Raw genomic sequence first — 16,835 nt, forward strand, 5'->3', positions numbered from 1 at the left:
TTCATTCATCATATCAGGCAATTTCATCAGTTACCTAATGTGTTAATAGGTTAAACCAAGAAATGGGTCATCAAAATAAATTAAATGTTAAATGGACTGACGTTACGCTTGACATCGTTCAGTTCAAAATGAATGACTCTCTTATGAGCCGCATAATAATTAAGTACAGTATACAAAATATATTGTAGTAGCTTCTACCTTCTTTTTAATTGTTCTTTGAGCATGATGATCGGCGTTACAGTCAAATGCTTGTTGACTTTTTGGGTCATATTTAGAAATCAACAAACATTAAATACATAATATTTCTTCAGTTATATCCTTTAGTCTGTCAGGGTTGAGTGGCTTAACCTTTAGTTTCCATATGAGATGAGAAAGAATGGAAATAGAAGTTCATGGCCTGCCAAATGAAATCTAGAGCTGCTAACTAACTTAATTTATTAGTTGATTGACAGAATATTAATCGCCATGAACTTTGATAACGGATTCATCGCTTTTGGGGCATTGTAAGAAAAACTAGCCAATATTCTCTCGCTATACACTTTGTTAAATGTGAATATTTTCTGGTTTCTTTATGCGTCTGTGATAGTAAATTGAATATCTTTGGGCTCTGGACTGTTGGTCAGGACAAAACAACACATTTGATGATGTTGAGCTTTGGGACATTTTAATGATCAAATGATGAATCGAGAGAATAATTGACAAATTAATCTGTAGTGAAAATAATCGTTAGTTGTAGCCATACTCAAATCCTTTAGGGAACATTGGTGAGCAACGTTCAGTCACTAAATCGATTAGTTGTCAGTGACTGTATCTAATGATTTTCCTTTCAGAAACTCTCCTAAATGATGTACTAGTGATGCATATGTTAAACTGAACTTCACAACGCTGTAGTGTCTCTGTTCTCGGGACATTTTGCTGAGTAGTTTGCACCTTTTATTTTGTGTTCTGATGAGCAACAGACTCTCCTTCAGTGCTTATTTAATGTTCACAAATAATCCACTTAACTGCTATAAATGAAAGCCACATTTGGGTTTTGTTTCTACAATATCTGTTGTTGTAAATTAGTATAATAATTACTTAATTAGTCACGAAGTACAGACATCTTACAGTGTTAGCTAAAGACTGTGATTAAGACAAGGTTAATCAGGGTAACAGACAATATTTGAATAGAAAATATTAGCTATTACCCTGTAATCATCAAGCCTGTTTTGGGTGGCTTTATGAAACTTTCAGACAATGTGACTGAGTTCAATATGTGATTATTTGAAACAACAGCAAGCTTTTGACTGATGGAGATCTGCAGGTGGTGGCCAGATTTAGCATCAACAACACACAAGCCCCACATTACAACAGACTGGAAATTCACATTTTATGTGATGCTTTTTTCAGCTGGTAAAAATGTCTTCAACTGGACTTTGAATGATGCCTATAGTTAGAACACGATAAAGGACGAGAGGATATACTCTCTCTCTCTCTCTCTCTCTCTCTCTCTCTCTCTCTCTCTCTCTCTCTCTCTCTCTCTCTCTCTCTCTCTCTCTCTCTCTCTCTCACACACTCACACACACACACACACACACACACACACACACACACACACACACACACACACACACACACACACACACACACACACACACACACACACACACACACACAAACTGACACATACCAAACCCTGTCACCCATTTGTCTCTGTCTCCCTTGCTTTCTCTCTCTTTCCGGTGAGCTCAGTGAGACGGGTGTGATGTGTGCCGCATCACAGCCCCCGCACAGCTTGTTACCATGGCAACACAGGAGACAGAGTGAGAAAATTATAGAAAGACTGAGATGGAGTGAGAGAGAGAAAGTTAGGGAAAGATAGAGACAGATCAGGATGTTTACTTGTTTTAGTATTTACACCCTTCCTTCTACATCGCTCTACTATCAAACGCATTTTTTACTCAGTTCTTTTACTTTGAATCATTGAGAGAGGCAGATTATTGGCGTTCAAGATGGAGACATTTACATACATGACAAGACATCTACTGTATGTTCCTGTCAGAGGTGACTGCACGCAAGTAAACTTATGTATAGCAACAAGTATAATAACAACAATATAACAGCAGTCATTGAACTGTGTGAAATTACTGATGCTCAGAATATGAATCCGCTCCAAAAAACCCTTAAACAATAGTGACCTATGGCTTCCTGCTCCTCAAAGTCAAGAAGGACAGAGGTATTTTGACCATTGCTACTGGCACAGAGAGACACATGTCAAGTACCATTAAAGGAAGAAAATATCAGGGAGTTCAGAGCAAAAAGAAAACAATACACCATAAAGCTTTACTATAGAAACTACAGAAGCCAGAGAATTCACCAGCTGCTGGCTCACAAACACCAACAAACACCAACAACAAAACTCACATAAACTGAAACCAAACAGCACCTGTAACATAAAAGTTACAAATTCTGAAAAAAGATCAAAATCTGCAAAATGTCTCACTGACTTTGATTGAGGTTAAAGCAAAAGAAAATGGGAAGCATGCATAAACTCAATGGATGCAGTCTGGCCACAGGCAAAAGCATTGCTGCCCTGAAAACTGGAGAGTATGCTGACTAGTTAATTATAGGATACACAGGCGACAAGCAACACTTTTTATTATTATATCATATTATTTGGCTCAAGTCTGGATGGAAAAAAACAACCCGAAATTATTTAAATTAAGCCGTAAAGAGCAAGTCAGTGTTCTGGGTGAAAGTGCAGACAAAACCATGGATATCTGCAGATTACATCATCAACCACCATCAGCTCAGAGAGAAGACATCTGTCTAATGATACCTCTTTAAATCCGGTGCACACCATGTAAACTGTGTATATGGATGTATTCAAAGCACACACTGAGTTCAGATGAGGATTATTATTTCGCAAACGCGTCACTACAATTTCCATTTAATTCTTATGAGCTAATGAGCATAGACTTTATGTATGTTTTCATCTGTTATTGTCATGTTGTTTTATATTTTTGTGTCATATATGCAACAGATGCTATATGCAAAATATAGCACATTTTAAATTTGAGAAGCAGAGATGCAGAGAAAAAAAGAGGCAAGCTCTGGCTGAGACATGTGGTACCAATGGGATGTGGGAAAGTCATTAAAGTCCAGAATAACATTCAGCTAATTTACTGTAGATCCGTCTGGTACTCTTTTCTCTCTTTTCTCTCTTTTTTCCACCCCCACACACACACACACACACACACACACGCATGCACACACGATTCTGTGGGCGATAAGCTGGATGTCTCGTTACTGGGCATTAGTTGCACCTCTCCTCGCTAATCCCTGCTGTCAAACAGACAGGCTGGTGGTATGTGTGTGTTAGTGTGAGTGTGTGCGCACTCATGTGTGTAGCTTTAACCAGTATAATTATTGCCGTCGTGTAAAGCAGGGAATAGCTCTGACTGCTGCTTCTAAGCCACTGGCCCATCATTAGGGTTACACAAGATTGTCCATTAATGGCTGTGTGTTTGCATGTGTGTGCATATAAGAGCGTGTAGCGTTTGTGTAGTTTTGTGTGTGTGTGTGTGTGTGTTTGGACACAAACATATACGCCAACTGGTGACTTGGCATAAGCGATTATTTGTCTTAAATGCCGATGGCCTGTGACTAGACTTCAACTGAACTACGCTATGTTAAAAGCCAGACTTTCTTTTTTTACTGCTGCAGTAAGACATGCATACTTAGTTTAATATTAAAGTAGTATATATTATATAATAGTATTGTATTATTTAGCATTTTGTCTTGTTGTTTTAGTGTTTTATTGTGAAGTGTTATTCAAAGTCTATCTTAATTGTCCCATACCTTATCCAGAGTTATTCTAGTGACTTTTGTTATCCGTTCCTTGTGCATCAAGTGGGTGTCATCCAAATTTATAGTGTTTTAGTGCAAAATTCTCTCTTCGTTTTGCCTTGTACAGTGTTTCCTTGCTCAGGCGTGGAAGAAGGATACATCCAGGTTGTAACATAACATAAAGGTTTGTTGCAGGTACAAAACTCTGGCAATACATCTACGCATCACTGCCAGGACAAAGATAGCTTTGGCTGAATTTAAGGATGCATTTTTGCATTGGGACTGTGGATTTAGTTTGCCCTTTCTGACATTGGAGTCGTTCTAGGAGGGAATCATTTCACAGCTAGTAGGAACAGGTGGAATGTTACAGTGACCAAAATATATTCAACATACACATAACATGTGAGTTTAGTATTACTATAGTCTTTAAACAATCCAAACCTATACATTAGCTTTTGATTTATTTGGAAGATTTGTTTTTGAATCTACATGTGCCTTGAAAAAAATGAAAGGGAAATGATTTTGCTAAATGATTGTACTGCTTAACTTCAAACTCACCTTACAGTCTGGTCCCAGACAGGAGCGTTCCCTTTGAAAGCCAAATTAAATGACTTGGCTTTGGTGCAGAGTTAGCCGAGTGAAAGAGAAAGAAAAAGATAGAGAGAGCGGGTTATAAAAAGAGGAGACGGAGAGAGGATCAGGGAGGGAGAGACCAAAAGGCCACTGTGGTGATAAAGATAAAAAAAGAAATAAGAGAGCAAGCAATGTTGTACTGGTGGTGTATTAGCTCAGCAGGTGATATTACAATGTCCGCTGTGCTAAATATGAGAGATGACGCTTTTACAGTACGTGTGAGGCAATAAAAAATGATGAGGCCAGACCCGGAGGAATAGGCAGAATATATACTGCCTCTGCCTCTCTCTAACTCTTTCCCCCTCTGACATCATTCTTGCGGCTTTCACACAGTTTTTTTTCCCATCCAATGCCCATCTCACTTCCTCACCTTTCTTGCTCGGACTCGCCGAGAACACTGTGGTATCCAGCATTATAAAACACTGCCATCTCCTTTTTTGATCTTCTCCTCTCTCCTTCTGTCAGTCAATATATCTCTCTCCCTAGAGATCATATCTGTGTCACTTCATCCCCTCTCTCTCTCCCGCTGTCTCTCTCAATCCTGCTGCCTTAGCTAAGTGGATTTAGTTGTATTTAACCTCTCCACTGTTTGTGTGGTGTTTCTCTCACAAATCTCATTATTTGTAGCTTGCTGTTTTGTTCCTTTCGCTTTTTTCTTTAATCATCTCATCTGCTCAGTATTTATTATTTGTCCTCTTCTGTAGCTATTGATGGTTTGATGGTTTGAGTGGTAATTTTTCAAATCAGAGTAGTAATAAGTAGATGTGTAGTGTGTATTAGTGATACTCTGGCAGCAAACTGGACTAAGTAATTGGAGTAGCGGCGATACAATAAGTCCAATTCTGATCGCCTAAGTCACAGTAAACACTACGGAGCTTTCTCTCACACACATGCTCGCACATTTTGGGGAACAGATGTATGTGTATGTATTTGTGTGTCTTCTAAATATCTGTGTGGGTGCCTTGCTCTCACAGCTGACTGCGTCTAGACAAAGACCCCAGCTGGAGGGGGAATAATGTCTGTTATCTGCACTCATCCATCTTTCTTCCCTCCTACTTCTATTTCATTCTGCCCCCAAGCCATCTCTCCATCTCTCTTTATTTTCACTGTCTACCTATCTTCACTCCTTCTAACTTCAGGGGATCTTTCTTTCTTTCTTTCTTTCTTTCTTTCTTTCTTTCTTTCTTTCTTTCTTTCTTTCTTTCTTTCTTTCTTTCTTTCTTTCTTTCTTTCTTTCTTTCTTTCTTTCTTTCTTAATATGTGCTAATCCAGCTGAAATTCAAATGAAAAATGCAAATGAACTACTGCATTTTGTTTTCATCCAACATGCAAGAGTCACAACATAATTCTGACTCAACTGAATTTCACACTTACAGTAAGTAGGAAGACTGTCTGCCAATGTACAATTAAATGCAATGTCTACTTCTCATTATATTTCCTCACCCTCTAACCCTAAAACAATCCTGTCAAACTCGAACTTACAGTCAATTAAGTTGCTCAAGTTTGTATTTTCATTGTCAACAAAACCATTCATTGTGAAATTCATAGAAAGTCAACAATACAATGCTAACTAAGGTGTTCTATTTCAATGGGATCTGTAATTGTAATTGCAAAATGACACTTGCACTTTGCATGCAGTGTAAACAAAAATACAATGCTTCCAATTATGCTACAGTGTTTAGAAACACAAGGGATTTTACATTTCACTTCCACTGGAGACACACTGATGAATATATATACACTCACAGGACGAGACATTGAAACATTGCCTTCCTCCTTTTCCTCTGTCTTCGTCTATGCTGTGACTTATTACTACTTGTCTCCTCACCTCTCCCCTTTCTGTCTTGATCTTCTCAACACTTCCATCCACTGACATTGAATCTGTTTAGTAGTGAAAACAAACAGATTGAGATATTTGGGAAGATTTATTGTCTTGCACCCACCATTGTTTGGGATTATACAAAATGTGTCCTGATTAACATAAAAAGTGACGTCTCCTTGTCATGTTCTTTTTCTCCACAACTCCATGAATGAATATATCTTCTTCTACTAAGCATTTGTTTGACACATTGATATTCGGAGAAGGACATTGCCTCGATGACAAACAGTGATGGAGGGAGGTTGAACACACATTGCTGCATAGTTAGCTCTCTAAAAAATGAATTGCATACAGCACAAATATCGCTGTAGTAGATTTGAACTATAATTTTTTCTCCAGAAGCCCAGGAAAGAGCTTTCTGTCTCCCATCACTTCTTCTTTCCTCTCTCTCTCTCCTCTCTCTCTCTCTCTCTCTCTCTCTCTCTCTCTCTCTCTCTCTCTCTCTCTCTCTCTCTCTCTCTCTCTCTCTCATGGTGACCTTCTCTGAGCCATACTTTGCTTCAGAGTGAGTGAGAATGAATCGAATGTCATGCCTTAACATCACTTTTTGCTATGTGTGTGTGATAAAAGGGGAGCAACAGTAATCCCTCTCTTCTCCTCCCTCTCTCTGCCTGTGCCTGTTAGTCTCTCTCTGTCAGTCTCTCTTGAATATTTTTGTCTCTGTATATTTAACTTTTTTTGTGTCTATTGGTGTGTGTGTGTGTGTGTGTGTGTGTGTGTGTGTGTGTGTGTGTGTGTGTGTGTGTCTTCTTCATTGACAGTTTGGTTTCAGTCCCTCTGTCAAATATCAAATCAGCATCTGTTGCCTGAAGCCCAGGGGAAATCAGCAACATTGCCAAAAAAAGTAGAAATACAAAAATAATTAAAAAAAATGTATTTCAGCTGAAAGATTAATTGCTCATTTAGTTCAATACAATGTAATTATGAATATGAATATGTTGTGTGTGTGTGTGTGTGTGTGTGTGTGTGTGTCTGTGTCAAACATTACTAGATTTAGGCAGTTAACCCTCCTATTGTCCTTGAGTCAAGGAAGGAAGGGAGGAAGAAGGAAGGAGGGAAGGAAGGAAGGAAAGGAGGAAGGAAGGAAAGGAAGGAGGGAAGGAAGGAAGGAAAGGAAAGAAGGACAGAGAAAAGAATGAAGGGAGGAAGGTAGGGGGGAGGAAAGAAAGAGAGAAGGAGGGAGGGAGGGAGGGAGGAAGACGGGGTCATTTTGACCCGGGAGGACGACACGAAGGTTAAGTAACTAAATTTCGGTGATGAGCTGGCAGTGTGTTATGGTTCTGTGAACGATTGAGTCATTGTCTGGAAAATAAACAGCAAATGAGAGCAACCGAGATAAAGAATGACAAAATAAATAAAACGAGAGAGATGGCCAGACGGTAATTAGCCAATTACGTGAAAGAAAAAAATACACAGGTGGAACAGAGATCAAGTGGTACATAGATAGATATAGATGTGTGGAGAAAAGAGAAATAGTTAAACAATGAGAGGTGAGAGAGTGTCAGAAAAAATAGAGATAGAGGGTAATGAAGTGTGGTATCGATAGATGAGTAAAATTGAACCTGCTGCCAAGGTAAGCAGGCGTGGGCTGTTCTGCCGCGCGCGCGCGCGTTTGTGTTTGTGTGTGTGTGTGTGTGTGTTTGTGTGTGTAATATTGAATGACGGCCGTGTAAAGTGGTCCGATCACTCATATAATTACACAGTTGGGTACACACATGGACGAAAGCCCTGCATCCATCTCTCTCTCCCTCTCTCTATATCACACACACACACACACACACACACACACACACACACACACACACACACACACACACACACACACACACACACACACACACACACACACACACACACACACACACACACGGTCAGATTTTAGCGCCACTGTGTCTGTGTGCGAGACAGTTCTGACTGAATTGGCTTACTGAGTTTTGCTGTTGTCATTGTGAACTTTGACCTCTGTTTGGCTGAGGTTGTTATAGATGGATGAGGTGTCGCAGATCAGGACTGGTTGGTGCTTTCTGTTCAATTTACAATCTGCAAAAAAAAAGACAAAACTAATCATTGCCTCCCTAAAGTCTCACTGTAAAACCCTCCACAAATAGATGAATTATTACATATTATGCTTCTGTATGTTGCTAATGTGACTCATCTGAGCACTAAGTCCAGACAATGGAAAATGTAAAGCATGACTTTAATGAGACAGTTTAAAATCAGTTTCCAATGCAACTATGATTTAATACCTTATTGGTATATTAATACAGTAACACATACAGTAATAAACTTAAGTCTTGTGCTTTTCCAAAATGCACTTAGGCCAGATGTTGAGTTAGTTAACATCTGGTATTCCATGGCTGCATTGTATGGCCATCATATAAGTTATGATTGCATTCATCAGTACAGGATGAATTTGATTAAGACATTTATCACCTGTATGGGCAGAATCACTGTAACTCTATCAGGGCTTTTATGTTCATCAGTGAATCACTTTTTCTATCATGCCTCACTTTGTTCTTTTTCCTCAATAAATTATAATAAAATGCTGCATTTGTCACCCAAAACCATAAGTCTGCCACTTCTGCCAACCCTGAAATACAACTATCTGGCAGTTGCTACCAAGTTCCACATATTCAATCACTGTAAAACATCGCTCATAGCTGCTATGCTCATAAACTCATCATCATCATCATCATCATTATAGAGCCTGTTCTGGTATAAAGTATTGTTAATAAACTCATCATCATCATCATCATCATTATAGAGCCTGTTCTGGTATAAAGTATTGTTAAACATTAAGTTGAAATATTACTACACACACTATTCTGTGATGTTTTATCTTAAACTAAGTGTCTATATTGTCAAAATCCAAGGCTCTGAACAGATTTAGTCAATCCACAGTATCCTTTCAACTAGGGCTGGGCGATTATGGCAAAAATTTAAAATCACGATTAATTGAACTTTTAACCTCGATTACGATTAATGAACGATTATCTCCACCCTTGATGAACAATTATTTATTTTCACATTTTCTTTTATTTTGCATTTTAACACTGCTGCTCTCACACGATATTTTCGCACATGAGTATCTTTAGGGAGTGAAAATGAATGATGTTTTAAGGTGTGACGCTGTGGTTAATGTCTAGTTTAAGCACAAAACCCACTTGATTGATTTCCTTAAAGATATGCAACCTTTACTGTCATGGCAACAGTGAACACCATGATTAATTGACATGAGCAAGATTAAGTCGATTAGAGTTCCTAAATATTTGTTAATTGCCCTGCCCGACTTTCAACAACTTCTTTGTTTGTGTATTGTTTGTTTACTGGGTTGAAATTTCTCACACCATATCGTATGAATGTACAGCTGTTGGCTGTCACCCCCTCTTCCATTTTAGATGCCAGCGCAGGAATGTATCGTGCACACAAACACACACTGAGTAGTTTTGGTTATTCCTCTCTTAAAAAAAGTCCTGTCCTGAGTGTCACTGTCGCTGTATGTGTGTGTGTTCAGTTGTTCAGCTTCCCTTCTTGTGTTAGGCTAATTAATACTATCGGGTTTTGTCTGTGGACTGCTGGTGTGTGTGCTTGTGTGAGTGTGTGTGTGTGTGTGTGTGTGTGTGTGTGTGTGTGTGTGTGTGTGTGTGTGTGTGTGTGTGTGTGTGTGTGTGTGTGCGTCTATGTGTGTTCAGTATGTATGGTTGTAAGCAGCAGATGCTCATCTAGAATCTCTGCCAGGTTGCCATGGCAGCTAGAGAGTTGGGTGGGTTGGGGTCGGGTGCCATGTTATTATTGAACTCCAGACATTAATTACTAAAGTGACCTATTGGCAGTACAGCTTCAGATCAGATTCAAATATTTTGCCAATAACAAAAATCTGCGACCTCATTATCCCGATGGGAACCAGTCTCACTGCAATGAATGCAGAACATTTCAGATTCCATTTTACACTCTCAGCAAACACTGTCTATCATTGTCATGCCAAAGGATCTGCAACTGTATCATGACCAAGCATAAGTGAAGTCAAAGGAAGACAATTGAATGTTTGCTGTAAGCTTTAAGCCGATCCCAAAACACTCATTCACTCATGTTCAAATATTAGCAACTCCCTTACATAAAATGTTCAGCAGGGACGGCCCCTGTTTAGCTTTAGAGGTGTAATGATACAGTGCCTTCTTTATTTCGTTTGATTTATGATACAGGCCTCACAGTTTGATACAGTGACAATACTCTTAATTGTGACCTTTAGCGTATTAATCTTCTTTACTTCACAATCACAATGGAAAATGTATTTATTTAGAATAGAATATCCTTGGTGTCACAACGTGGTGCAATAAAAAGTAAAAATAAATATTATACATAAAAACAATAAAATACTTTCACAAATCTATTGCACATATTGTACATGTTGCATATGTTACATGAGGTAGATGTTGGATACTGTTAGTTGCATGGGTTCCTCCTTTTGTATTACATTACATTTTCCTCTTCGATACATCACTTTTAAACACTCTCTTAAATGAAAAACTAAATTCACTAAACGTACAGGCAGTTCCTTAAGCAGCTCTTTCTCTATAACACTAAACTGAATAAAACAATAAATAAAACTGTCTTCAATGAGATAAAGAACAGATGAAGAAACTTGATTAGACGGACATCCTCCAAACACCTCAGTCAGCCCTAGTTTCAAATGCAATGTGACATTTAGAGGCAGCATAAGTAAGTAAAGTCAGAGAAGTGGACAGAGACAAATAGAAGCAGGTTATCTTTAGGTGCAAAAAAACAAAGGTGGAAAAAATCTTTAGGTGCAAGGATCTAAAGCAAAGACATGAAAGCTCAAGATGAAAATATTACCAGCTGGAATGAAAACGTGTAGGTGTTCTTACATCGCTGCATGAATGTACAGACACAAAAGATGGAAAGGAGTTTGGAGGAAAATAAAATAAACTGAGGTTCTTCATAAACTCCCTGTCACCACTCTCACATACTGTAGGCTATTGATTAGTGTGATTCATTCATGTCTCTGAGGTGATATCCTCTTTATGTCCTCATTCACTTGTGACATTAACTGGTTGCATGTGATAAACACTGAGAGGAGCACAAGACATCAGAAATCCAACTGCAAGCATAGTTGAATCAGTTCAGTATTTTCATTATCACTTAAACTTCCAGTCTCTATTTATATTCTGAATGAACATAATGGAAAGGCAATTGTCCCAGGCCTCAGCATGAAGAGGTGGTTTGTAGAAGTTCTGCGTTAGGTAGTGCAGTGGCCTAAAGACAGCCATACTGTACTGTACTATCATGCAAATAACATTTCCAATAATGGCATAGACAGACCGTCTTATGTTAATTGATTGGTGAATAGAAAAGTGTGTGTGTGTGTGTGTGTGTGTGTGTGCGTGCGTGCGTGCGTGCGTGCATACACTTAAAATCCAGTGTGCTCAAATGAGACACTAAGTACAGACAGCAGGTTGAGCGTGGGTTGGAAACCATGGCAACGGCCTTGGGCTCCTAGACACGTAGAGAGAGAGAGAAAGAGAGAAAATGAGAGAGGACAGCCAGGATGTCATTAAGATCAGTTTTCTGATCAAGCATAGAGTGAGTGATTGATCAGCCCGATCTATGATGACTATTTACACACACACGCACGCACGCACGCACGCAAGCACACTTGCAGTCTTACATTTATACATATACCCTGAAGACTTCAGTGTAAAGCCCTCCTCTTATAGCAACATCACCCACACAGTGAGGTATTGCAAGTGTTTTTATTGGTAAACATCTGTGTGTATTTTACATGTTTGCCATTAAAAGTCGTACCGCACACAATAGCGTACACTGCAGAAATAAACAAGCGTAGTTAAAAATGGTGTAGGTAAAAATGACTGTACATCAGTGATCCTCGCTTTCATCCATGAGAACTAAAAATTCTTTCCAAAACAGACAAGACAACATTATATATTGTTTAAGTGTGTCATTTTATGATACATTGTCCAATTAAAAGCACAGCAGTGCTTAGAAACAAACTTGCAACCATAAAAACCGCCACTGATCTACTGTACATGTAAACAAAGATCATCATGAATAGACTAAATATATTCAAGCAAAACTGTATTGTTATTATTTATGGAAACAACTATACGTTCCAACATGTGTGGGATTCATTGTGCTTACTGGCAAATTATTAAAAACACAGAGACCGAAAGCGCAGAGCATATATACAATTTTCTGTGATTCAGCTAAGTAAACATGTTACTTCCTTGTGTGTGTGTGTGTGTGTGTGTGTGTATGTGTGTGTGTGTGTGTGTGTGTGTGTATGTGTGTGTGTGGGTCCGACACACTGAATGTGTCAGACAGTGCAAAGATAAACACAGTGAGGGTTTCAGATTGGGTTAAAAACTGGAAATTTAGAACTTTCAAGAAAGATTTCTGCTTTTATTTGGTGTTTTATGCAAATTGGGTTGAGACAGTGTTTGTGCATGTTGCCGCTGTAGCGTGTCATTTTGGCCTCTGGGGAGCCGCAGGTGTGACCTGCTGGGATTGTTGCCAAACAGATGGCAAGGGAAAGGAAGAAAGAAAAAAAAGGGATGAATGAGAGAAACAAAAGAGTAGAAATGAAATAGTGAAAGCGAAAAAAAGCACCCAACAGTTATTGAAAGAAACAGACGCTGCAGGAGAGATTTGGTGTAGACAAAACAGAGTATGTGTATGTGTGAGGTATTATAGAAAGTGTTGTGTGCATAAATAAAAAGGATATATTGACAGCTGGATGCAGTGGAATGTGACAGAGTTGGAGGAAAGGGAATAAGAGGATGATAGAAAAACTGAGAGAGGTGGCTGAAGGGAAAGTTGTTAATGAGAGGCAAAGGAGATGAATGGAAAGAGAAAACCGTGTGAGGCAGAGAGAAAAAAAAAGAAGAAATCTATTGACAGGTTGAGAGAGAGCTGGTTAATGATCATTGATTTGTTTACTTCTGAGTCTGTTCTCTCTACATCTGCCCGTCAATCTCTTTGACTTTGTCTTTACTTTTTTCCCTCAATTTTATTGCTCTTCTATCCACATGCTACATATCCTAAACACCTCGTCGTTCTTCTGTGAGGGGAGCTGTTTCTGATCGATCCACGCAGCGTGATGATAGCACTTTGTTGCTCGGCAAAGTCTTCTGCACAACACCAGAGACAAAAACAGTTAATGGTCAAAGCAGGAATATTGATCTCTTAAAATTTACAGTCAGTGCTCAAAACTATTAAGACCAAGATGAAAATTGATTAAAAACAGTTTGTGCTAAGAGTCATTCAGCCACTTGAATGACAAATAATGTACCAGATTCAACACTGTGATTTTGATGTAGTGAAGAAAGAAGAACAAGAAGAATTAATTTTGGTCTAAAATACAGTTTTAAATCCGCCTGAATCCACTAAAGTAATGATTATTGACTCGTTTTTGGCAACAGTCCAATTAAGCATTGGTGCCAGAATTGCTGCTGATTTCTCCATCATTCCACAACCCTATTACATAATACAAAACGTTCTCATTAATACACACATTACATATGCACACACATGTATTATGGTGTTTCTTAGGCATGTAATGGATAGCCACCTAGAATGTTTCCACAATGATTTATGACCACAGCTCTGAGGCAGAGGGTGACAATAAGGCAAAAAAGAGAAAAATGAAGGACAGTTAGAAGGACAGAAATGGTGGCAGACAGAGGAGGCAGTTTACACACACACACACACACACACACACACACACACACACACACACACACACACACACACACACACATACACACACACACACACACACAACGCACTCACAAACACTGGGTCTCCAATCAGACTGAGGCTGGAAGGACTGCTGTAGGAGAAAATGAGTTTTGTTCTCTGGAGGCTCTAAGAGAGAGAGAGAGAGAGATAGAGAGAGAGAGAGAGAGAGAGAGAGAGAGAGAGAGAGAGAGAGAGAGAGAGAGAGAGAGAGAGAGAGAGAGACAAAGAAAGAAAATGAACGTTTCTACTGGAAGAGCTGAGGATCATTGTCTTGCTCGAGGCCATGTTAGCAGTAGTTGTGAAGAGAGGAGAAAAGATTTATCGTTTACATTGACCTCTCTCTCTCTCTCTCTCTCTCCCTCTCTCTCTCTCTCTCTCTCTCTCTCTCTCTCTCTCTCTCTCTCTCTCTCTCTCTCTCTCTCTCTTTATTTCTCACTCTCACACACAAACACACTCACTGTGCCATCTGTGCTTCTTTGAGGAGCAGTAAAACCCAAATCTTTGCAAAAAAATGCAAACTGCAGCGATATGTCTCACCAGTTTATGTGTGTGGGTATTGTGTGGTAGTTATATTCGTCGTGCTGGTGTCTGTCGGGGCACGGCTGCTGAGCTGCTGCCAAAATACTCCATTTGACCTAGATCATGGCAGCACCCGGCTGGTGTGTGTGTGTGTGTGTGTAGTGCCTCTTTATCAGCGATACATTGACTTTTGGACATTGCCCATAATGATGTAAGAGCTCCCTCCCACATCTCCTCTGACTCTGCTAATCATTCTGTTTGTGCCTCTTCTCACTGTGTTTCTCCCTGTTTGCTATTTCTGCTCCTCTGTCTCACTCTCCTTCCCCATCTTTCTATTTCTTATTCTCTTTGTTTGTCCCTTCCTCCAAGGAAAACTGGAACACTGACAGAGTAATGTCTTCATCAGACTGTGTGTGTGTGTGTGTGATACAGGTATTATTGTTACTGTGACTTATTGGCTCCTCTGTGCTTCACCTCTCAACCCAAACATTTAATTTCACCCAATAACATGTCAGCTTTTCACTGCACACACAAACAAAGCACCATACCTGATTGTTGGACTGTTATTTCTATCTCTACGAAGAAAATGTAGCATTGTAATAAGATCTAAAGGCATGATCTGCTCATCTTTGCTCACATTATAATTTGTATGTACTGTACATGCTCAACTTATCAAGTTGATTATCTCAGCTAGTAGCCATTGAATCCTATAGGAGCTGGCTCTATGAAAAGTCCACAGCCCCACATGGTTAATTAACTTGTGTCAGTACAGCTGCAAGGAGGCTCATTTCAGATATTACAAGTCTCTTCATGGAGACAGACACTCTGAATATATAATGGAGACGATATGAGGTTGGAAGTGCCGGCCACTGGGAACCGCATTATTCAAACCTCCATTTATGATAGTAAGACCAAAACAACAGAAACAAAATGTTCTACTTCCACATCAACCTTCTCCTTAACCTTTGTTGTCTTAAAAGCACAAAATGTCCAAATAATCTCTTCAAATAGCTTGTGTAGCATAATCAGGATAAGTAATTTGGACGGATAAAATGATTCCACCATGAATTCAGAACACTGTAAAACAGTGGACCAGGTTTTTTTATTATCACTCTCCTTGTGTTTCTTTGCAGTGATGATGGGCGGACCGGTACGATGTGACAGACGGCTTTGTGAGGGAAGCAGCTGGTGGTATAACCATCAAGCTCCAATCTGCTGACGTCAAATGGTTTGATGATTACTACCTTAAACTTCGTCCTGAAAACAACCTCAGAAACCCTTGGTTTACAGAATTCTGGCAGCATCGTTTCCACTGTCGACTGAAGGGCCACCCACAGGAGAACAACAAGTTCAACCGCACCTGTGGCAGTGAGTATAGAAGTACAGAATTCCTCTGAGACATGTTGAGTTAAGACCTGAAACATGCTTCAGTGAGTGTGGACCTGGACTGTTTCCATTTATTTTTAACACCATCCTGCTCTGCCATCTCTCCCTCCTCCTCTCACTCTCTCATCTTCTCTCACAAGCTGACAATAAAGGTCTTTGGCAAATGATAAAACAAATGATGAAGCCAATACCAGCTAAATATATCACAGTGAAATATGTATGTAATGTAATAAATGTGTTTAACATACATTCAATGTGATTAAGAGGGCCTCCATAATAATTTTACACTATACCAGTAAGATCAGGGTGGCAGTAGGATTTGATTATTTATGTAATGTGAGAGTGTTTTGGGGTTAAAGGCCCTTTAAATGCTGTCAGTTTAGCTTTAACTAACAAGCAACAAATACCACAATCACAGCATCAGTCAAGGCAACCGTGTAAAAATTACAGGAAAAGAAAACTTGTTGAGTCTCCATAAATTAACCAATCAATCCAACAAGCAAATGCAGTTTGATCTTTGGAAAATTGTTAACTGTATATTAGTGAGGGGCTAACTCTGGTGTGTTGGTTGCTATGGAAACCATGTGTTCATTTACTCGCTTCATATCTGCCCCGTTCTTGGCTAAATGAAAAGTTTACAGATTGACCTTTAACATTGAACACTGTGAAATAACATTAGCTAACAGTCTACACTGCTGCAGATAACAGTCGGTTTAGTTTCCACACACGTTGATACAACTTATTGCATTTGGTTACTATGACATGTCATAATGAGTCAGTTCTGAATCATGTGAGTAAATAACATGAAAAATAT

The 16,835-nt window shown here is 39.2% G+C and overlaps 1 protein-coding gene across 1 annotated transcript in view; it reads left to right on the forward strand.

Moving 5' to 3' along the window:
• grm5b (glutamate receptor, metabotropic 5b) overlaps positions 1-16,835 on the forward strand; it is a 48,668-nt gene that overhangs the window by 24,414 nt on the left and 7,419 nt on the right. The window contains exon 6 of the mRNA XM_062419316.1: positions 15,773-16,003. Within this exon, the coding sequence (XP_062275300.1) occupies positions 15,773-16,003 (231 nt within the window). The remainder of the gene's footprint in view (positions 1-15,772; positions 16,004-16,835) is intronic.

This window comes from Scomber scombrus, chromosome 5 (genome assembly GCF_963691925.1).
Source record: "Scomber scombrus chromosome 5, fScoSco1.1, whole genome shotgun sequence".
NCBI classification, from domain to species: domain Eukaryota; kingdom Metazoa; phylum Chordata; class Actinopteri; order Scombriformes; family Scombridae; genus Scomber; species Scomber scombrus.